This window comes from Hyperolius riggenbachi, chromosome 8 (genome assembly GCF_040937935.1).
Source record: "Hyperolius riggenbachi isolate aHypRig1 chromosome 8, aHypRig1.pri, whole genome shotgun sequence".
Taxonomy (NCBI): domain Eukaryota; kingdom Metazoa; phylum Chordata; class Amphibia; order Anura; family Hyperoliidae; genus Hyperolius; species Hyperolius riggenbachi.
Window position 1 is genome coordinate 289,256,154 of NC_090653.1, and position 24,342 is coordinate 289,280,495.

At 42.3% G+C, this 24,342-nt stretch overlaps 1 protein-coding gene across 1 annotated transcript in view; it reads right to left on the bottom strand.

Moving 5' to 3' along the window:
* Positions 1-16,867, bottom strand: part of LOC137527977 (S-antigen protein-like) — a 30,616-nt gene extending 13,749 nt beyond the window's left edge. Inside the window, exons 1-4 of the mRNA XM_068249134.1 lie at positions 16,741-16,867; positions 11,529-11,587; positions 9,997-10,044; positions 1,254-1,440 (exon numbers count right to left, since the gene is read on the bottom strand). Coding sequence (XP_068105235.1) covers positions 1,254-1,440; positions 9,997-10,044; positions 11,529-11,587; positions 16,741-16,805 — 359 coding nt within the window. The 5' untranslated portion in view covers positions 16,806-16,867. The remainder of the gene's footprint in view (positions 1-1,253; positions 1,441-9,996; positions 10,045-11,528; positions 11,588-16,740) is intronic.
* Positions 16,868-24,342: the final 7,475 nt, after the last annotated feature.

Sequence of the window (24,342 nt, forward strand, 5' to 3'; positions counted from 1 at the left end):
GTTAAACCGCCCTAGTGACCAGGCCAGTTTTTTAGTAAAATAGGCCTTTAAGGCAAAGCTGCAGGGCCGTACAACACAGCACACCAGTGATTCCCCCCCCCCTCCCTTTCTCCCCACCAACAGAGCTCTCTGTTGGTGGGTCTGATCGCCCCCCAGATGTTTGTTTTTTATATAAATATTTATTGCTTTATTTTTTATAATAAATATATATTTTTTTATTTTCTCCCCACCCTCCCTCACTCTCTCCCCGTAGCCGGCCAATCATGGCGATCGGCTGTCATAGGCTTCTGCCTATGAGAGCCGATCGCTCTCTTGTCACACTGCTGTCCCCAGTATTAGCGCTGCTGCTGATCGCAGCGCTGTACTACCCTATTAGACGGCAGTTTTGTGCCACTCGGAGACTAAAGGCGGGGTGGAGTTCCGCCCCCCGAGCAGGAGATGCGCACGCAGAGTGCGCACGATCTCCTGCTAGCCCCATAGACAGCCCTTCACGCCAATCGTGGATCAGTCCTGGGGCTGCCGCACTGCTCATGCCAATTGGCGTGGAGCAGTCGGCAAGTAGTTAAAGGAACCCTATCAAACCAAGTGTTCTAAAATGACAATGTACAAATAATGTCTAAGTAGCTGTGTAATCATTTTCCTCTTTTTCATGTTAAATATCAGAGGCAAAAGCTGTAATTCATTGTGTGTAGAGTTTAGCTTCGTTTGGAATGTCTCATTTGCAGAGGTGAATCTCTGCAGTCTGACATGCTAAGATCAATCATCAGTGTAATATTAAAGCAGAGTTATATGAAAATAAAAGCCTATCAGGTTTCACACACACAATTACAAATGTTTATGTTGCACATAAGATCCATTTCCTCTGCTCTCTGCGAGAGAAAGTTCTGCCTGTCTCTGACTGAGCTCTCTACACACACAGGGCTAACAGATACACTGTGAGGGAATTCCCCCTCCCCGCATGGCTCATTCTGCCGTGAGATTAGAGCAGACTGCCTCAGAAAAGTGTGAAAGGAATTGGATAACAGTAAACAAAGAGATAAGGATTCAAATGTATACATCAGTACTTAGCAGCACTTCCCAAAAATTTCCTATCTCATTTGAAAAAAAACATGTTAATCGATAGTGTCCCTTTAAGCACACATCCACATACAGTGAGGGACATAAGTATTTGAACATTGTGAATGGAGGTGTGGTTCAGTAATTTGGGGCGTGGCATATGTTTGCTATGATGGTAATGTGTCTGCTGTGCTCACCTGTGGACTCTGGACGGTGTCTGGGAATATGCTTTGACTTGGAGACAGCATTGTTGGAAAGCTTTGAAACACGGCGAATTCTCATCTTCAGTCATTCCTCTCGGCTTATGGAAACAATTCTGTGTTGATTCATAATGGGGAAGGGAATCGCGGCAGCACTGCTTCACCCTATCGCCAAAACGCCGAGCTGGAGAGATTGGAAAGTAACAAGACAACGTTAAATGGTGAATTAAAATGGTATTCAACCCCCCCCTCCCCACCCAAAAACCCTACATTTTCTTACTCTATATCAGTGGTCTTGAAACTACGGCCCGATTGCGGCCCCCGAGGCTTTTTTACTGGCCACCAAATGCATAACTGATAGATGTGGCCCCAGCGCAGTGCTGGCACCACCCATCCACATACTGTAGAAGACAGTGAGCAGTCATTCGCTGGCTTCCAATCTAATTCTGCATCAGGTGACACTGCTGTCCAATTGGAAAACAGGCTGTCACCTGGGTATGCTTCACTGTCTGGTGCATAAGGATGTTCTTCGGGCGCCGCATGACTGAATGGCTGCTGCTGGGAGTTCTCCCTTTTCAAGATTATTTTATGTATGTTCGGCCCCCCAACAGTCTGAAGTATTGTTGACCTGGCCCTTGCCCGAAAACGTTTTAGGACCCCTGCTCTATATACTCAGAGATAAGCCGATCGGCAGATAACCTATGTATATTTTATACGTTTATTTTGCAGACATTGCTTTGCATGCACAAATGTGTGTATGTACATATACTTTTATATATACTTACATATACATATATTGGGGGGGGGGGGGGGGGGATTGTATCGGGCTGTGATATTGTATATGATATATTAGCCATTTTATTAACTTGTATCTTGTGGGCGGATCAGTGAATAATGGCGCACAGCACCTATGCATAAAAATGGCGCCACATTAAAAAGATACGCTTATCGCTATTTATAGTTAGTACTGCATAATAATGGCGCACAGGGAAAAAAGAAGAAAAATGGCACACACTAACGTTATTTATCAATAGTGGCACACACTAACGCTATTTATCAATAGTGGCACACACTAACGTTATTTATCAATAGAGGCACACACTAACGTTATTTATCAATAGTGGCACACACTAACGTTATTTATCAATAGCGCCCTACATAAGCCAAACTGCAGACGTTATTTAACTGCAAAATGGTGAAAGGATTTAATGTAACACTGTCAAGGTTAGGGCTAGGCACCACCAGGGGGTGGTTAGGGTTAGGCACCACCAGGGGGGGGGGGGGGGGGTTAGGGTTAGGCACCACCAGGGGGCTCTTATGGTTAGGCACCACCAGGGGGGTTTAGGGGTTGGGGATAGGTACAGAGAGGGTTCTGTGTGTTAACGCTAAATAACGATAAGGCTTTAACGCTAAATAACAATAAGGCTTTAATGTTAAATAGCGATAAGCGGCAAACGGATTAGCGGCAACACCGTGCGCCATTATTCTCAGGTGCCATTTTCAGATGTAAGCCTTGTGGGAGCCTCCATTTTCTGTATGACCCAAGCAGGGTACGATACAGATGTGTATTTGCATTCCATTTCCTGTAAACTACAGTAAGAAGGTATTTCAACAGCCCACTAGAGAAAAGGTAACTCTTATTTAGCTAGCCGTTGTCATGAATAGGCTGCTGTATGCAGGCCTGGATTTACCACAGAGGAGCCTATAGGCACAGATGTCCTGGCACCCTAGACTCCGCCCTCCATGAGCTTACAAACAACCGCCAAACTGTGCCGCAAGTGTGCTGGCTGGCCCAGCTGTCACTTCTCCCTTGCCTGTCATAGGTAGCTACAGGTGCGCCTTAGTGTTAGGTTGCCAGAATTACTCTCAATAATAAGTATATAGAGGAGTCCCCAAGTATGAGGGAGCTAGAGGAACCTCAGTATTTAGTAGCTAGAGGTTCCCCTAACCTCTCATTTATACTCTCATCAGGACTCTGCCTAGGGATGGAGGGAGAGAGGCGCTCAGGGAGGAGAGTGAGCCTTACATTGCCTTATGGTAAATCCGGTACTGGCTGTATGGGGAACTGTCTGTATGAGGTCAGAAGTAAATGGAGTGATTGTTTGCATCACTTTGAAGTCTGCCTACAAGGACAACAAGGACAACTAAGCCTGACACCTACACAGCTACCCAGTGACGTAGCTAAGTGCGTTTTACATTGGGCCCCCCAAAGCTCTCTAAACATACAATTGATGGACATCTCGGATGAGGATTGGGGTGATGCTTTATTTGTCCCCAAGAAAGTGTCCCCATGTATTCGCGAGCGAATCACGTAGACTTACATTTTTCACCAGGCTTATTTAACCCCTAAACAATTATGTAAGTACAACCCACAATCTTCGAATACTTGCCCTAAGTGCCAAGAAATATCTCCTTCTTTTTACCACCTCATTTGGAGATGTCCAGCTGTATCCTCCTTCTGGACCCAAGTTATTAAATTCCTGCATGATAAGATGGGCTGTCCCGTAAGCTATGACCCTCTACTGTGTCTCCTCGGAGTTATACAAGATGAGATAGACAACACACTTAAACCATTTCTGACAGAAGTGCTATACTCTGGTAGACAAGAGGTGGCGTGTAGATGGCTTGCGCCCACACCACCCTCTTATGATAACTGGATTAAACGTATTAACACTGCTTTACCATATAAAAAACTTGTATATATAGGGGAGCACAAAAGAAATTTAATTTGATATGGGACAGATGGAAAAACCAGTAACCTTTAGAGTGGGGGAAAATTGTATGTATACTCTTCTCCACCTGTACTAGTATAAATACCTTGAGCCCACAATTTATTTCTGAATATGTTAAGATAATAATGTATGTATAACACTTGGTTCAACTATGTATTAAGTCCATCCATGAAGATCTCAGATGTCAATTTATATGGATGTACATTGTCGTTGCTATAATGCCTGTATGATTGAATCCTGTATGCTATTACCTTGTAAAAATTCTTTCAATAAACCTTTATTTTTTGGTTTAAAAAAAACATACAATTGATATGGCGCACCAAAACCTGCCAATGACAACTACAGTGTCAGAGGTGCAAGAAGGGGATGGGGAGCAGCTTGTTACTGATTACCCCCAAGCACTATATATAGCAATCCCTGCCAATGGCAACTACAGTGTCAGAGGTGCAAGAAGGGGATGGGGAACAGCTTGTTACTGATTACCCCCAAGCACTCTATACATAGCAATCCCTGCCAATGGCAACTACAGTGTCAGAGGTGCAAGAAGGGGATGGGGAACAGCTTGTTACTGATTACCCCCAAGCACTCTATACATAGCAATCCCTGCCAATGGCAACTACAGTGTCAGAGGTGCAAGAAGGGGATGGGGAGCAGCTTGTTACTGATTACCCCCAAGCACTCTATACATAGTAATCGCTGCCAATGGCAACTACAGTGTCAGAGGTGCAAGAAGGGGATGGGGAGCTGCTTGTTACTGATTACCCCCAAGCACTCTATACATAGCAATCCCTGCCAATGGCAACTACAGTGTCAGAGGTGCAAGAAAGGGATGGGGAACAGCTTGTTACTGATTACCCCCAAGCACTCTATACATAGCAATCCCTGCCAATGGCAACTACAGTGTCAGAGGTGCCAGAAGGGGATGGGGAGCAGCTTGTTACTGATTACCCCCAAGCACTCTATACATAGCAATCCCTGCCAATGGCATCTACAGTGTCAGAGGTGCAAGAAGGGGATGGGGAGCAGTTTGTTACTGATTACCCCCAAGCACTCTATACATAGCAATCCCTGCCAATAGCAACTACAGTGTCAGAGGTGCAAGAAGGGGATGGGGAACAGTTTGTTACTGATTACCCCCAAGCACTCTATACATAGCAATCCCTGCCAATGGCAACTACAGTGTCAGAGGAGCAAGAAGGAGGATGGGGAACAGTTTGTTACTGATTACCCCCAAGCAATCTATACATAGCAATCCCTGCCAATGGCAACTACAGTGTCAGAGGTGCCAGAAGGGGATGGGGAGCAGCTTGTTACTGATTACCCCCAAGCACTCTATACATAGCAATCCCTGCCAATGGCAACTACAGTGTCAGAGGAGCAAGAAGGGGATGGGGAGCAGCTTGTTACTGATTACCCCCCAGCACTCTATACATAGCAATCCCTGCCAATGGCAACTACAGTGTCAGAGGAGCAAGAAGGGGATGGGGAGCAGCTTGTTACTGATTACCCCCAAGCACTCTATACATAGCAATCCCTGCCAATGACAACTTGTTGTTGGAACAGCTTGTTAATGATTACTACCATTCAAAGCATCTGTAGAGGTGATTATTAAACGCACTAGTCCAATTAAGTGCTAATACTGTGGTTGAGGGAGGGCCCTACTGGCCACTGGTCAAAGGGTCCCGGTGCAGTCGAGACCTCTGCAACCCAACCCCTATTGTTATGCCACTGCAGTTACCCATTCAGCTACCCTTCTCAAAGGGCCTGCAAGAACCAGGAAGCTCTGATCTTTGCATGAAAGAGTTGAGCCTGGATGTCACCCTTTTTTGGTTGAATGTGAGGAAATCAGATTCATTTTCGATGAGGCGTTTGGGTAGCCCCAGAGCATACTTAGTACTACAAGAAACAGCTTCCAAGATTCAGAACTTGTACTCCCCCCAGGAGATAGCGAGAAGCTAGGTCTACCCTGATTTATTCTGATCAGCTGCGTCCTCCCGCAAAACCAAGTTTGGACTTTTACGCTGGTAAAGTTCAATTTCTGTTTTATTCCCTTTTTATTTTGATAAGAATATTGTCTTGTGTGTGACTTTGTACTTTTGACTTTGTTTTTTGTAAATATCTCTGCTTATATTTCATCCTGCACTCTTCCACTTTTTTTTTATATTCAATTCTTATTTAATAAGTTATCTTCTGTGTACTACATCTCCTAGAAAGAGACTGCAGGGTAATTGTGTTACAAGTTCAGTGCCTGATTGGGTGCTCGGGTTGTTCATCGCTACCGTGTGAGATTGCATTGTGTGTGTGGCATGCTCGTAGCTTGGCCTAAAGCTCGCAGCTGACCCAAGGTACGTAAAAGCCAGTCTAGTGCAAGCAGCTCGACAGCAGAGTATGCATTGTCGTAGTGTCTAGCACAGCCTTTCTCAACCTTTTTACCCTGGAGGAACCCTGCAAATATTTTTGAATCTCAAGGTACCCCTGCATTTATCTTGCAAGAAGCATGGACTTCAAAAGTAGTTGTGTCCATTTATTTCACTACTCCATATTACAGTGCCCCTTATTATTCTGTCCCCTTATTCTAGTGCTTTTTATTAATGTGCTCATTATTATTCTGACCCCCAATTTAGTACTTCCTTTTACAGTACCCCCTATTATATTGTGCTCTATTATACTTCCCCCGCGATGGAGAAAAATGCCAAGGAACCTCTGCAGAGTACTCAAGGAACCCTGGTTGAGAAAGCCTGGCTTACCAGTATCGTCGCGGACGACTGCTAGGGGTGGCTGAGTCGTGCAGAGTGTGGATGAGGGGCGACAGCTTTGTGTTAGCTTGGATAAGGCTGCTTCTCCTCTCGATTTTGGTCGAAACCCCATCAGGAACTGTCTCTGCAGGCTTGCTGTGGGGCCGGTTCCTGACAAGGGCCAGTATTAATATGCTGCATAATATCTACTTAAAGTGAACCGGCCCCACGCGCTATTGCGTGGTGTTCCCTGTTTGGCCACTGGCAAAGCAGGAAGTGACGCGCACGCGCCATCACTTCCTGCTTTGATACCTTGACCAGGCGCCCCGTTTTACCTGGGACACATCCCAGGTTCAGGGTCCCCTGTCCCAGGCTGCAATGTGTCCCAGGTTATGTCCCACTTTTGCCCGCTGGGTGTCCCAGCCGTGAGACTCTGTGGCTGAATGAGGTATTGTCCTTATTTACCGTTTGCAGAGTCGAAGTAATCGTTTTCTGCTGCATTTCATGTGTCAGAGGTAACGGTTGTTGCAGTTATTATTTGATGGTCATAGGGACTGCATTTGCTACTTTGGGGTTATTGTTGCAGCATTTGGCATTTTGGGGGCTCATAATTATTAAATGGTATGCTAATACTGTAGCATCAGCAGCTTCTGCAGATTTTGCACACAATCTAATCCCACCATAGTCATAGTCTAATGTCCTACGATATTATTATGTATTTATATAGCATTGACATCTAACGCAGCACTTTACAGAAAATTACCTTTAGGGTCACTTTGTCTATCTATGTTTTGGGAGGAAACTCTGGCCCACTGCCTCAGAGTTACATTACAGTTCGCTCCGCCCACACCATATCATGGACATGCCTATTTTTCCACTATGTCTTGGACACTCCCATTTTCCATCCCAGGTTGAGTCTAGAAAAATCTGATCACTGTATGCTTTGGGTATGCGGAAGCGTATTTTAAAAAACGCTTCCGCGCATGCGTGCCACGACGTTGCAACGCCAACACATTTAAAGAAACACACGTTGCCATAGACTAACATGACTTCCGGGATGACGCAGTTCACCGCAACTCGGCGCAGCACTGCAGTGGTAACGTAGTTTTGAACCAGAGTCAGAGATGTGGCGAAAACATCACTTCCGTCGCACCGTAGGCGGATGTATGAAGGTCTCCATAGACTTTCATTGCCCGGTGGTAGGGTGCGGTAATAATACAGCACCGCCCCAGTGTGAAAGGGCCCTCAGGTCTTCAACTCCTCTTGTGATGTCTAATGATGTTATTCTGAGAGGACAGGCCAGTAATGTCACTGTTGATCAGGGCCTGTGCATATGATAATGGATAGTGTCATTCAATTGTTGTTGGAAGTTTTTATCATATTATTATCATGAATTATCCCCAATCTGGCGTAAAGGACACCCGAGACGAAAATAAACGAATGAAATAAACAATTGTATCTATCTTCCTTCTCCTAAAAAATGAATTTTTAAGATATTCAACAGTTTAATTTTATGTTTAAATCTACTTTTTAAGTTGTAACTGTTTTATTGTTTCTGCTCAATGACACATTCATTGAAGTATGCCAGAGCTAAAATGTATGAACTATTGACCCTTTTTTTTCTCTTTCCTGCTCTCAGAAGTCATCTTCTGCTAGGAAAGTGTTTTATAGTTGGAATGTTAAAAACAATGGTGCATGAGCCAGCCTGGGGCCCCGGGAACTCTCACTGCCTGGGGCCCCAGAACCAGCATCTAACACCATATGTGAGCGCAGCCAAACCCTTGGAGCTGCCACCCCCAAGGCCTGTCTTCTACTGCTCTAAAACTTACCAAACACACAAATGGAGAAACTCACTCCCAAACAGTTCTCTGCTGCTTTATAAAGCCTGCAGGCTGCTTATAAGCCAATGAGAAATGCACACATATGTTACACCTAGCTTGCAGTGATTAATCAAACAGAAGCTGAGCAAGTCAGCCAGTCAGTTGGACAGGGCTTCAGTTGCATACAGACAATGGCTATATGACCAGCAGGGGGCACCAGCGTGCAGGATATTCCCTCTCCAACTGACTGGCTGACTTGCTCAGCTTCTGTTTGATTAATCACTGCAAGCTAGGTGTAACATATGTGTGCATTTCTCATTGGCTTATAAGCAGCCTGCAGGCTTTATAAAGCAGCAGATCACTGTTTGGGAGTGAGTTTCTCCATTTGTGTGTTTGGTAAGTTATAGTTGGAATGTATCAGTGAGGGTCACACTGTAGTCACTTAGGGCCCGTTTCCACTATCGCGAATCTGCATGCGTTTCCTGCATGCAGATTCGCACAGCCAATACAAGTGGATGTGCCTGTTTCCACTTGTCAGTTTTCCTGAGCGTTTTTCTGTGCAGGATTTTTCTGCATGGCAGAGCCCTCAGAATTCGCCTGCGTGTGGAATGCATGCGAATCGCCGCTAATGTATTTAATAGGGAAATCGCCTGCGGCTTTGGCATGCGAATTTCCATGCGAATTCGCATGCGAATTCGCATGGAAATCAATGGAAAAACACACCGGCACTGCCATGGTTAAATTCGCATATAGCGTCATCCATGCGAATTTTCATGCGAATTCGCACGAAAATTCGCATACAGCCGCATGAGAAATTCGCATCCGCATGCGAATTTTAACCGCGGTGATTCGCACCGCACAAGTGGAAACGGGCCCTTTCTGTCTAAATCAGGACTGAGTCAGACACTTAAGCTGGCCACTAACGGTCCAATTTCTAGCGAAAAATCGTTCGAGCGATCAGAAATTCTGATCGGACGAAAAATCGTTCACTACACCATCAACTAACCAATCATTGCTTCCTATCTATCATGACCACCAAGAAAATCCAAATTTTCGTTCGACGAAAATTCATTCGGGCGACATTTTTTTCACTCGTTCATAATCGATTGTATCCACCAATGGAGATTATTTACAACCAATCCGATCAGAATTTCTGATCGCTCGAACGATTTTTCGCTAGAAATTGGACCGTTAGTGGCCAGCTTTACATACCTGATATTTAACTCTTTCAGGCAGAGAAAGAAAAAAAGGAACAAAGCATAGTTATTTGTGTGCTCGGCCCTGTACATACCCATGTCTATCTCATCATGTCACATGTCACCTCAGGTATCCTTTAAATAATATTATATATATATATATATATATATATATATATATATATATATATATATATATATATATATATGAGGCAAGAATCACTTTACATAATGTGAATAGGGTCTTTATAACTTACCCATGTGCTCGATTTCCTCTTCTATACTTCTCTGGCCACTTTGTAAATCTGGTATGAAAAAGAGAGAGAGTGAAGGCTTGCTCCAGCGATTATGGGGCTCTGTCTAATCCTTCCCCCCCTTCCTCTGATTGTGTGAAGTTGTCCCCCTGGGTCTCCAGAGCTGGCTGATGGGCCCACCAACTGGCCTCCCTGATTGTTCCATCGATCAGTTGCGTAAACACAGAGCTATGGGCCCCATTACAAAGTTTACATCGGGTCCCCTGGCGCTGTGTGTGTGATAATCATATAATAAAGGTGACCAAAACCAGCTGGCCAAGGACAGTCAGAGGTATAAGCAGGGCAAAAGAATGATTAACCACTTGCTGTCCCTATGGCATGAAAATAAGTCTCTGCACTCTACTTCCTCCAAAATCTTAGATAACACTGTTTATTTAGCTCAGACCTGATAACATCACTAAAGAGTTGTAAAATAATGGCAGCAATCCCCTCTCCTCCTCCCAGGGAATTCAATGGCAGAGTTAATTAGTAAACAAGTGTACAATACACATTCCAGGAGCAGACAGTAGCAGATCATATACATTACTTAATTGTTACATCTAATACATTATCAAAACAAATGAACTGTTTAAATAAACAGGAGGGATAGTCAAATAAAATGTGTGGGTTTAATGTACAGTATATTAGAACTGTTTACATTACAGCTATAATGTATGAAAGTGGATACATTGTGTATTTTTTCACTTTTTTCCTTATTTTCCTATTAAAATGCTTGGAAATAAAGTAACAAACTACAAATATCAGCTACAAAAAGCCTTATTTGTCCTGAAAAAAAAACCCAATATATAGATCAGTTGTGATAATTGTTAATAAAGTTATTGTCAAAGTAATCACAGCAGCGCTGAACTGTGAAAATTACCAGGGTAGTGAAGTGATTAATTAAGAATTATATGTCACTATTCATGGCACATACAGACGTGATCATTGCCAGCACAGCAGTAATGCAAAACTAATGTACAGACTGGAGGAGGGCGTCCTAGAGCAGTTACACCCTCTGCATCCCCGATTGCTACGGCACTGCAACTGATCAAGAAAGAGGAAGAAAAGCAGTGGAACTCCACCTTTGTTGAGAAGTATTCAAACCCTTCATGTGAGCTTTACATATAGGATTCATGGCATCTATTACAGATTGATTGCTTTGTATGTTTCAATCCTAATGCTCTTCTACCCCACACTGATAGTAACAGGCTCTGTGAGGACTGAGAGTGTCATAGCTTTCTGCCAGCCACTCAGTCTGAGCAGCTGTGGTAATTAAGCAACATCTGCCACTGGCTACTTACTCCCGCAGGAAGAGGAAACATCCTGGGCTCTCTGCACTGAAAACACATGCACCTGGATCCCTGGCTAGAAAAGTAACTAATTTTTTGGGACTAACTTTCAGTTTTTTTAATTCAATAGTCGGCTGCAGTTTGAAATAGAAAGGTCATTTGGTGAATGTGTGATGGTGAATGGGTATGTGCAAAACAACAGATAACCTTCATCACTGGCCTGCTCCTTCGGCTCCCCCTGCTGTCCGGGCCCCATCACAGGAAGACTGCAAATAAAGAAAAAATATATATATTAAAACAAAACACAAGAAGACTTTAGGAGGAACTGTACTAAAAATAATTATGTCTTACATTTTACAATATTCATTTATAAATAATTAAGTCAGTGTTTGCCCATTGTAAAATCTTTCCACTCCCTGATTTACATTCCAACATTTATCACAGATGGCAACATCTTTAGTCCTGTCAGGTGCAGTTCTGCGGAATGTTGGTTTTCTTTGTGTTTTGAAGCCAGTGAAAATATCTGGTCTCCCAGAATGCTTGATGGGAAGCATTATGACAGCTTTTTCCTGCATAAATAAAACCGCTAGAATTCTGACATCAACTGTTGGGCGCCAACTGTCAAGCCTTGGGCAAAATTCCACATAGCTAAATAGCCTAGGCTGTGACATCACTGGGAAGGCGGGGCTACCTACCAATATACAGCAACATATAGAGAAAAAATAAGTGTTTCTGATGCTGAAAATGGGAAAATTAATGTAAAAGTGGGTATCCTGGATAATATACTGCGTTCTAATATATGCAAATACCTTGTTTTAAGAAGGCAAAATTATATTTAACATCACTTTTTTGTTGAAGGGCTTTTCAATCTTTTTTGGCCCCTTTTCCAGGGTCGCTGTCAGTGGGGTACCACCCATTACAGGAGTAGGGGGCCCCTGTAGTGAATGGGGCCCGCCATCTCTGCTGAGTGACGTACATTTACCTGTTTCCAGACTCAAGCTGAACAGGAAAAACTAACTGTCTCAGCTTCGGAGATTAAGCATCCCCCCCCCCCCCCCCATTTTTTTTTCAGTTACAGGTGAATTCCTTTGTTATCAGCTTACTAATTCACTGACTAGCCAGATCAGCGCATACCGGTCTCCAATCTTCCCTTCTTTCCCTTTTGACATTTCCATCTCTAAAATAATTCCATTAGCATGTCACCTTAATTATTATAATTATTCATATAGCATAGTCATAGTGTAATGTCCTACCATATTATTATTATGTATTTATATAGCACTGACATCTTCTGCAGCACATTACAGAGTACATAGTCATGTCACTGACTGGCCTCAGAGGAGCTCACACTATAATCCTACCATAGTCATAGTCTAATGTCCTGCCATATTATTATGTATTTATATAGCACTGACATCTTCTGCAGTACTTTACAGAGTACATAGTCATGTCACTAACTGTCCTCAGAGGAGCTCACAATCTAATCCTACCCTAGTCATAGTTCTAATGTCCTACCAATAGTATTATTATGTATTTATATAGCACTGACATCTTGTGCAGCACTGTACATAGTACATAGTCATGTCACTGACTGTCCTCAGAGGAGCTCACACTCTAATCCTACCATAGTCATAGTCTAATGTCCTACCATATTATTATTATGTATTTATATAGCACTGACATCTTCTGCAGCACATTACAGAGTACATAGCCATGTCACTGACTGTCCTCAGAATAGCTCACAATCTAATCCTACCATAGTCATACTCTAATGTCCTACCATAATATTGAGGTAAGTCCTACATTTTTATTCTACACTGGTTAGTGATAATCGTAATCACCTAATTAGGATTATGCAACATTTTGTGTACATTTTCGCAATGATGTCTATATCTAATTATGATTTGTTTATTCAATTGATTTTGTATAAGCATTTGTAATTTCACATTAATGTGTTGCATAATTTGTGCTGACTTTAGCGGTTAATAGTGAAGTCCCTATACATCTTATTGCGACTAAAATTGCTACATATGTCAAGGAGAATAGTGGTACGAGTAGGTCCACACTGGTCCGTCTACAGATCGGATCCATTTGAAACAAATCCCCCCTCCATTTTTAAGTGTACCATATGTTTGGAGCATACGTTTCCACTGACTGGAGGGGGGGGGGGGCAAACTGGAGGTGGAAGCAGCCAGGAGGGCGGTGGCAGCGGGCAGCGGGGTCCCCCCCCCCTCCCTCACCTAGGCCCCCCGTCCCCGCTCCCCCTCAAGCTATTTACGCAAGAACTTGTTAAAATGTAACGTCCACAGCTAGACTTCCTGCAATGCCGCCCTCTATACATTGGAGGGCGGCATTGCAGGAAGTTATGCAGCAAGCGGGAAAAATAGAGAAAGGTGAGGGCTTCCCCGCTCGCTGTGGACATTACATTTTAACACGTTTTTGCAAAAATAGCTGGAGGAGGAGCGGGGATGGGGGACCCAGGTGAGGGAGGGGGGAGGCCCCGCTGCCCGCTGCCACCCCCGTCCTGGCTGCTATCACCCTCCCGCATAACGGCCCCTCTTCCCCCACAGGCTGTGACACAGAAGCGGATCCGTTTCTGTGTCCAAAGCTGCCTGTGTAGACGGGGATCTGTTTTTCTATTGCCCTTCGCTACCCCTCCGTGTATCCGGATCCATGTGCGGTCCGGGAAAATGCAGCAAATCCCGTCCGTCCGTTTAGCTTTTCAAAACATATCCCCCCTGAATGCAGACGGATCCATTTTGAAACTTAGTGTAGAAGGCTGCTATTTTTAACATTGCGATCCGTGGCTCCGGGTTTTGATCAGGTTTTAAAAACGGAGCCACGGATACGTTTCCGGACCTAGTATGAACCTACCTTACAAGTCAGACAATTATTTTTCAAAACAATTTTGTCGTCAAGGAAATCGATTTTAAAAATGCAAAGAACATGGTTTTTAAACTCAAAAGAAATTACAGTTTAAAAAACATTTTTTTTGTTTTTGCAATTTAAAATCGATTTTCTCAAGTACTGCAAGGTCTTTTTGAAACATTATTTTTTTTGCCTTTTACCCACACTTCTCTCCTTCACATATTTAGCAATATTGGTGGCAATAGCATGTATGGGGCCTTTGCTATTAACGGCAAAATTCGGCAGAAATTACACAAAAATTACTTGAAAATTTACCGAAATTACAAATGATTACAGTTACAGGCAAAGTTAATGAAGGTTTTTCCTCAAATTTTGCGTTACGATTTAGCATTGTAATTACAAATTTCGATGTGAAATTACATCTATAGGAAATTTGTGCTCATTACTAATACTGGTGCATATATTGTTAAATAATCTCTACTTGCTATTTTTGTCCACCCTTGGAGGGGTGTTACCTCATCTTCCTTCCTGTCTACAGAGAACAACTTTTATCCTAAGTGGGGTTGGGTCTAATTTCCCCACCTGCAGATACAGTGGTTGCCTTAGTGGTAACCCACCATTGTAAGTACCTTTTCTTTGTTTTATACACACATTATCCTCTCAAACATACTGCACTCTCAAGGGCTCTCGATTTGTTCCTTTTTTTTGTATTTTTTTTACAAGCTTCTTTGACTGCCCTATTCTCTCCTAGTGGTCCTGGGTCACCATGAGTTATCTGGAAATTCCTAAGTATTGGTCCAAGCCCTATCCCATAGAGCTATTTCAATCCCTGCCATGCACTGATGACGACCAACAGGCTGTCTGCATGTTTGGTTGATGTGGCCCTGTAACATGTATAAGCTATAGGCATGCTATGCACCAGCAGTGTTATATTGATGGCATAGTTCTCTAGTGGTTCCAATCTTTCTTGAGTGGCAGAACCCAAAAAGTGTCTATGGGGGCCTTCCTGTTCTCCCCTCACAATTTACATGTTACCGCTTGGAAAACGAATCCAAAAACACGGCCTGATGTACCACTGCTATGCTGACGACACCCAAATATATCTTTCCTTCTAGCCTGGTGTGTCAGACACAACTCCAGCTATAAACGCCTGCTTAGGCGAACTACAGCAATGGATGAGTGACAAACAACTGGCTGAGACTAAATGCAGATAAAACTGAAGTCCTTCTGATTGGAGGGCAGAGCATGACAACAAAACAACTTAACTTGCAGTCTTCGCCACTGGGAATAGGAGGCACGGATCTACACAGCTCTGATCATGGGCGTAGCCTGGGAGTTCTACAGTGGGATGCGAAAGTTTGGGCAACCTTGTTAATCGTTATGATTTTGCTGTATAAATTGTTGGTTGTTACGATAAAAAATGTCAGTTAAATATATCATATATGAGACACACAGTGATATTTGAGAAGTTAAATGAAGTAAATACCTTCAAGCAGAATCCAGACTCTCATTGGAACCTACAGGAAGCGTTTAGAGGCTGTAATTTCTGCAAAAGGAGGATCTACTAAATATTGATTTCATTTCTTTTTTTGTGGTGCTCAAATTTATGCACCTGCCTAATTTTGTTTAAACAATTATTGAACACTTTCTGTAAATCCAATCAACTTCATTTCACTTCTCAAATATCACTGTGTGTGTCTCCTATATGATATATTTAACTGATATTTTTTATCATAACAACCAATGATTTATACAGGAAAATCATGACGATTAACAATGTTGCCCAAACTTTTGCATCCCACTGTAATTGATAGGGATTTAAACTTCAGAACTCAAATCTCTGCTGTGGTGAAATCATCGTACTTTCACCTGAAGAACATCCCAAAAATCAAGCACCTCAGAAGATCTACCAACCTTAGTCCACGCCTTCATCACATCTCGACTGGACTACTGCAATGGTCTCTACACTGGCCTTCCACAAAAGGACTTGTACCGCCTACAGCCGATACAGAACAATGCTGCCAGAATGCTAACCAACCAACCCCGTCACTGCCACATAACGCCAGTCCTGCACTCCCTTCACAGGCTACCTATACAATGGAGGGTCCTATTCAAGATCGGCCTACTGACATTTAAATCACTTCATAATCTGGGCCCTGGATACTTGAAAGAAATGTTACAGCTGCGTAGCAATCCCTGCAATCTCATATCCACAGGTTCTAATAATGTAGTCATACCCAGAGTCTACCTGGAAACTTTTGGTCCCAGAGCCTACTGTTATGCTGATCCTACGTTATGGAACTCCTTACCTCAGCAGATCAAGACAGCTCCATCTCTGGATATGTTTAAATCCAGACTGAAAACCGACCTGTTCAGTTTTGCATTTGCAGAAATATACTTTTTGTTGTGTGAATACTTCATCCTACTACCAATTACTGAATCTGAGAGAGCCTAAGCGCTTTGAGTCCTATTGGAGAAAATCTCTATAGAAATGTTATTGTTATATGAGTTATCTGGGTACTCTGTAGTATGTAGTATAAAAGTTACTCACGCAGCTGACTGGCATTGGATGATCAGCAGGATTAAAGCACAAGCCCCGGTCTGGAGGAGAATCATTGTAGATGGAAGTCCTGGGAAGATGTGAGGAGAAGAGATCACTGATAGCAGATAGCAGGCAGGGATCCTATTTATACAATGGGTGGAGGAGTCACCAAACAACCCTCTACCCACCCATGTGTGTATCACTGCAGGAAGGTGACACCATTAGGCTGTATTAAGATGTTTTAAGCCAATGCGAGTGTGCCATTTAGGTGACATGTGACATGATGAGATAGACATGTGTATGTACAGGGTCAAGCACACAAATAGCTATGTTGTTTCCTTTTTTTCCGTTCATTGCCTGAAATATTTAAAAATCAGGTATGCAAATGAGAGTTTCTTTCAAGGTCGGGGCAAGTTCGGACTATAGTGTAACCCTCACAGATAAAGAATTACAGCCATAAAACATTTTCCTGGCAGAAAATGGCTTACGAGATGAGAGCAGGAAAGGCATCAAAATGATCAACAATTCATAGATTTTAGTTCTGGCATACTTCCATGCATGTGTCATTAGCACCTTGATTTCCGAATGACGTAAAAGTTGTTTTCATCCGAAAAAAGTACTTTGGACCACTGAGCAACAGTCCAGTGCTGCTTCTCTGTAGCCCAGGTCAGGCGCCTCTGCCGCTGTTTCTGGTTCAAAAGTGGGTTCATGCTTCCATCTGCTGAAAAGCTTTATGGAGATGAAGATTTCATTTTTCAGCATGACCTGGCACCTGCTCACAGTGCCAAAACCACTGGTAAGTGGTTCACAGACTATGGTATTACTGTGCTCAATTGGCCTTCCAACTCTCCTGACCTGAACCCCATAGAGAATCTGTGGGATATTGTGAAGAGAAAGTTGAGAGACGCAAGACCCAACACTCTGGATGAGCTTAAGGCCACTATCGAAGCATCCTGGGCCTCCATAACACCTGAGCAGTGCCACAGGCTGATTTCCTCCACGCCACGCCGCCTTGAAGCAGTCATTTCTGCAAAAGGATTCCCGACCAAGTATTGAGTGCATAACTGAACATAATTATTTGAAGGTTGACCTTTTTTTGATTTAAAAACACTTTTCTTTTATTGGTCTGATGAAATATGCTAATTTTTTGAGATAGGACATTTGGGTTTTCATGAGCTGTATGCCAAAATCATCAATAAGAAAAACAATAAAAGGCTTGAACTACTTCAGTTGTGTGTATTTGAATCTAAAATATATGGTATATTAAGTCTAATGTTTATCAGTACATTACAGAAAATAATGAACTTTATCACAATATGCTAATTTTTTGAGAAGATCCTGTAGATCCAGTTTGTTACTAAATGAGGTGGTATCATTTTAACCTTAACGAGTTGTAGAATATATGTTGGTCTTTGGTGTTTTAAAGCTTGGACCCACGTCACATAAAAAGTAGGCAGGGACAAACTCATTCCAACATAAAAAGTCATATTCAAAATTATGATCCAACTTGGGAAAGTTTTAGCAAAACTACAAGAGACATATGTAGTAATATTTTAACCATGATAAGTAGTAGAATAGAGTTTCAAGTGTTTTAGGGTTGAGGCCCATGTCTTGTGTATTACATTCTTTGCATATTCTGTACCAAAATGTAAAACTTGTAAAATGAAACCAAAGACAGAATATGAAGAAAATACATATATTGGTACCTTAGGAACTTGGCTTTTTAAATCAAGAGCTTTAATTACAGCGCAGGTAGATTTGGGCGCAGCCTTCGCCACCATAGGCCGTAATACGAATTACAGCTAAAGCAACGCACACAGAGTAACTCCGGCGCCGTCAGAAGACAGAGCTGAAGTTACTTTTAAAACACTATAATTCGGCCTCCCGCAATTGCTGGGAGCCGAATTATTTCATTCCCCACCATCCATGTCGGCCTGGAGGGGGAATAGTATTTAGCTCTGCTGGGACTTGTGCAGCAGCAGGATCAGCCATATACCGGCTGTATTCTGCGCCCAAGTCTCCCGGCGCCGATTTTATATGTATCTGTTTAAATATGTATGCCAAGAGGTGAGGGTATATTATTTTTGCAACTAATGTCTTGTAATAATTGATAGTGTACAATGAGAAAGCAAAAAACCATATATTGCACTAGGAACATAATCTAAATGTTGTAATAACCAGGATGGATAAGGAATTACAATTTGTTGGTTTACCTTGTACAGTATATGGTACATTAAAGTCCTACAAGTAACTGAAGAAAATGTAGTTAAAGGAGTACTGTAGAGGGGTAGGGGAAAAAAAAGTTGAACTTACCTGGGGCTCCTAATGGTCCCCCACAGACGTGTATTGCGCAGGCCCAGTACGGTCTGCACATGTGCAGTACGCTCCTGGAGTCCTGGTGACGTTAGCGGGAGTGAGGACACGGCTGCGCAGGCGCAGTGGTTCTCTGACTTTCAAGTCTGACATTCCAGAAGTGAATGGGAGGCGGGGCCGGAGCATCGGTGAGTGGCTGCGCGGGCACAGGACGTCTGCGGGGGACCATTACAAGCCATGGGTAAGTTCAACTCATTTTCCCCCGACTCCCCCTACAATACTCCTTTAACCACTTCGCCATATCTGGAGGCATATATCCGTCCAGATAGGCAGTGGTGCTGCAGCCGTGTGGTGCGCGAGATCGGGCGCGCGCCCGCGCGCGCTCCCACTGCCTCCCGCTGCCCCCCCGATCAGTGAATGGGAATATAATTCCCATTCACCGATCTAAGTCCCCGGCAGAAATACCGACGCTTTCTCATCAGAGAGCGTGGTATTTCTGCCCCCAGGAAACTTCTTCTCTTCTTTTTAGTTCCTAGATGCGACATCGTTCGCATCTAGGAATTTTTTTAATGTGGCCATCTTGTGGCCAAATAGTAAACTGCACCCACATACCTGTATTGAATAAAAAAATACATTACATTACATCTAAAATTGGCTATTTACCTCCCAAACTAAAATTACCTAAATACATTTTTGTATTAAAAAAAAAATAAAAAAAATTACAATTAAAAAAAAAAAAACTACATAAATAGTTACCTAAGGGTCTGAACTTTTTAAATATACATGTCAAAAGAGTATCTTGTTAAATTTTTTAAAATTATAAGCTTGTAAATAGTGATGGAGGCAAATTGAAAAAATACACCTTTATTTCTAAATAAAATATCGGCGCCATAAATTGTGATAGGGACGTAATTTAAATGGTGTAATAAGCGGGACAAATGGGCACATAAAATGCATGGGTTTTAATTACTGTAGCGTGTATTAATTTTTAAACTATAACGGCCCAAAACTGAGAAATAATGATTTTTTTCCATTTCTATCTTAATCTTCCTGTTAAAATGTATTTACAGTAAAGTGGCTCTTAGCAAAATGTACTACCTAAAGAAAGCCTAATTAGTGGCGGAAAAAACGAGATATAGATCAATTAATTTTGATAAGTAGGGATAAAGTTATTAGCGAATGAATGGGAGGTGAACATTGCTCGGATGCATAAGATTTTCAAAGCTGTAGGCTGAAGTGGTTAAACAAATGAAACAAAAAATGGTCTTCTGTGTCAAATATTTATTGAAAAAAAATGATCCAATAACATATCTGTGTGTGGCTAAAGTATGTGAACCCTTAAGCCTTGTACAATGTGCACAGTAACGCAGACAGACGGAACAAGTGTAAAAGGAGCCATGGATTATGATATTAATTGCAGTCTGGTGTTTTCAATGAATGCGGTGACAGACCCTGTTTAGTTTAACCACTTCAGCCCACAGGCCATTTTACCCTTACCACCAAGAGCCATTTTCACCTGTCGGCGCTCCTCCCATTCATTTGGCCATAATTTTATCACTGCCTCTTACACCTGAATAATCTATGTCTTGTTTTTTATTTTACCACAATTTAGGTTTTTTGTAGGCGATACTTGTTTTTAGTAATTCATTTTCAATGCATTTTCCATCCCCTACAGTTTTATAATAAGAAATTTTGAATGAGGGTGATACCATTTATTGGCTAACGTAAAAGCATAAGAGTAAGCTTTCGGCTGTGCCGCCTTCGTCAGACTTTAATCCTGTTTGCTTATAAGATGTTGGAATAGACGGCTATATGCAGGCAACATCAAAAGGAATACATAGGGTTTTTTGCAAGCATAAATGCATGTCATTAAGATGCCTAAAATCAAACAGAACATCTGAATGGAGTGAGAGGTTGTTAGCTGATGCTGATTCATGAATAATAGATAAGACTAATAGATAAGTTTTAAAATAAGCAATGCTACTATAAATAAAACCCACCCATTTATTTTCCGTTATCACAACATTTAAATTATATTCCTAGTACTATATATATATATGGGATGCTAAAGTTTGGGCAACCTTGTAAATCATTAATTTTCCTATATAAATTGTTGATTGTTACGATAAAAAATGTCAGTTAAATATATCATATAGGAGACACACACGGTGATGTTTGAGAAGTGAAATGAAGTTTATTGGATTTACAGAAAGTGTGCAATAATTGTTTAAACAAAATTAGGCAGGTGCATAAATGTGGGCACTGTTGTCATTTTATTGATTCCAAAGCATTTAGAACTAATTATTGGAACTCAAATTGGCTTGGTTAGCTCAGTGACCCCTGACCTACATACACAGGTGAATCCAATTATGAGAAAGAGTATTTAAGGGGGTCAATTGAAAGTTTCCCTCCTCTTTTCATTTTCTCTGAAGCGTAACAACATGGAGGTCTCAAAACAGCTCTCAAATGACCTGAAGACAAATATTGTTCATCATCATGGTTTAGGAGAAGGATACAGAGAGCTGTCTCAGACTTTTCAGCTGTCTGTTTCCACAGTTACGAACATTGAGGAAATGGAAGACCACAGGCTCAGTTCAAGTTAAGGCTCGAAGTGGCAGACCAAGAAAAATCTCGGAAAGACAGAAGTGACAAATGGTAAGAACAGTCAGAGTCAACCCACAGACCAGCACCAAAGACCTACAACATCATCTTGCTGCAGATGGAGTCACTGTGCATCGTTTAACCATTCGGCGCACTTTACACAAGGAGATGCTGTATGCAAGAGTGATGCAGAAGAAGCCCTTTCTCTGCCCACAGCACAAACAAAACCGCTTGAGGTATGCTATAGAACATTTGGACAAGCCAGCTTCATTTTGGAATAAGGTTCTGTGGACTGATGAAATTAAAATGTAGTTATTTGGGTGTAACAAAGGGGGTTATGCATGGAGGAAAAAGAACACAGCATTCCAATAAAAACACCTGCTACCTACAGTAAAATATGGTGGTGGTTCCATCATGCTGTGGGGCTGTGTGGCCAGTGCAGGGACTTGGAATCTTGTCAAAGTTGAGGGACGTATGGATTCCACTCAGTATCAGCAGATTCTGGAGACCAATGCCCAGGAATCAGTGACAAAGCTGAAGCTGCGCCGGGGTTGGATCTTTCAACTAGACAATGACCCTAAATACGGCTCAAAATCCACTAAAGCATTCATGCAGAGAAACAAATACAACATTCTGTAATGGCCATCTCAGTCCCCAGACCTGAATATAATTGAAAATCTGTGGTGTGAGTTAAAGAGAGTTGTCCATGCTCAGAAGCCATCAAGCCTGAATGACCTAGAGATGTTTTGTAAAGAGGAATGGTCCAAAATACCTTCAACCAGAGTACAGACTCTCATTGGAACCTACAGGAAGCATTTAGAGGCTGTAATTTCTGCAAAAGGAGCATCTACTAAATATTGATTTAATTTCTTTTTGTGGTGCCCAAAGTTATGCACCTGCCTAATTTTGTTTAAACAATTATTGCACACTTTCTGTAAATCCAATAAACTTCATTTCACTTCTCAAATATCACTGTGTGTGTCTCCTATATGATATATTTAACTAACATTTTTTATCGTAATAAACACATTTATTTATACAGGAAAATCATGACGATTAATAAGGTTGCCCAAACTTTCGCATCCCACTGTATATATATACTGTATATATATATTACACTATATTATTTGGAAATAAAGGTTTATTTTTTCTGTATTTTTTTTTTTTGTATTTTACATGCCATCAACAAGCCCTTATTTGCTTTAATAACAGTAATACACCCTCATGACATACATATTAAACATGTTTTTCTTTTATTTACACTTTTCTTTTACTTTCTTTAATGTAAATGGACATAACCCCATGTCTATTCATTCCAGGCATTGCAGTTGGCTCGGGGAACACTTCACCAATCGCTGCCACATAAATGCCCCAGGAATGAGCAGTGGGTGGATGTGCGTGCACCTGCTGCAGTAACACTGAGTATCTATCTGGAGGACTATGATCATCCATACAGACTTAAGTGTTTAAACCTCAGTAGCTGGAAGAGGATCTGCAAAGAGGAATAGGCCTCCTGAGTTGTGTATAAACCTGATGGCCAATTACAAGAAACGTCTGACCTGACCTCTGCGATTGCCAAGTTTGCCAACAAGGGCCTACTAAGTCATCTTATGATAGGGGATTAAATACTTATTTCAATCATCACAAAGCATGTCAAGCTCTGTCTTTGGGCCATTGTTTCGGGGGGGGGGGGGGGGGGGGAGGGGGGGGGACTGGTGATTTCTTGGTCAGAGAGCAACTGAGGAAAATCAGAAGGGGGTCAAATAATTATTTCACTCACTGTAGCTGGAAAAGTTTACAAGGCCGTCTCTAAAGAGTTTGGGCTCCACCAATAAGACAGATGGAGGAATTTTAAGACCGTTGTTACATTACTGAGAAGTGCTGGAACAAAAGGACACGGAACAACCCCAAGAGGAGCACCAAAGCATTAAAATGGCGTCAAATAATCAATAAGGGCATTTGTATACAATGGTCTCCTTTATGAGATCAATTAAGACAAAAAAAAAACAATTAAAAGCTACAGTTGGGTGTTGGCAGCATGCTTGGGCATTAAGTAAAAATAAATTCATAAATATAAATGTGGCATGTAATGATTCCAATTCATGCAGTAAATAAAATCAGGGTGAGGTGAATAACTAGCAGCGTATAGCATACAAATGACCGTATAGCAGCATAATATGAAATTAAATGGCATGAGGATGCCATGCATGCCAGTAAGAAATAGAGACCAATGCAATGTGGTTCAAAGGAAAGTGTACAAAAAATGGTATGTTGAATGCAAGCAATACAGCAGAGGTGGCCTTAGAGTATGCGGGGCCTGGGGTGAGTTTCATTTGCGGGGCCTGGGACGAGTTTCATATGCGGGGCTTGGGGCAAGTTTCATATGCAGGGCCTGTGGTGAGTTTTATATGCGGAGCCTGGGGCAAGTTTCATATGCAGGGCCTGTGGTGAGTTTTATATGCGGAGCCTGGGGCAAGTTTCATATGCGGGGCCTGAGGCGAGTTTCATATTCGGGGCCTGGGGAAAGTTTCATATGCGGGGCCTGGGACGAGTTTCATATGCGGGGCCTGGGGCGAGTTTCATATGCCGGGCCTGGGGTGAGTTTCATATGCCGGGCCTGGGGCGAGTTTCGTATGCCGGGCCTGGGGCGAGTTTTGTATGCCGGGCCTGGGGCAAATTTCATATGTGGGGCCTAGA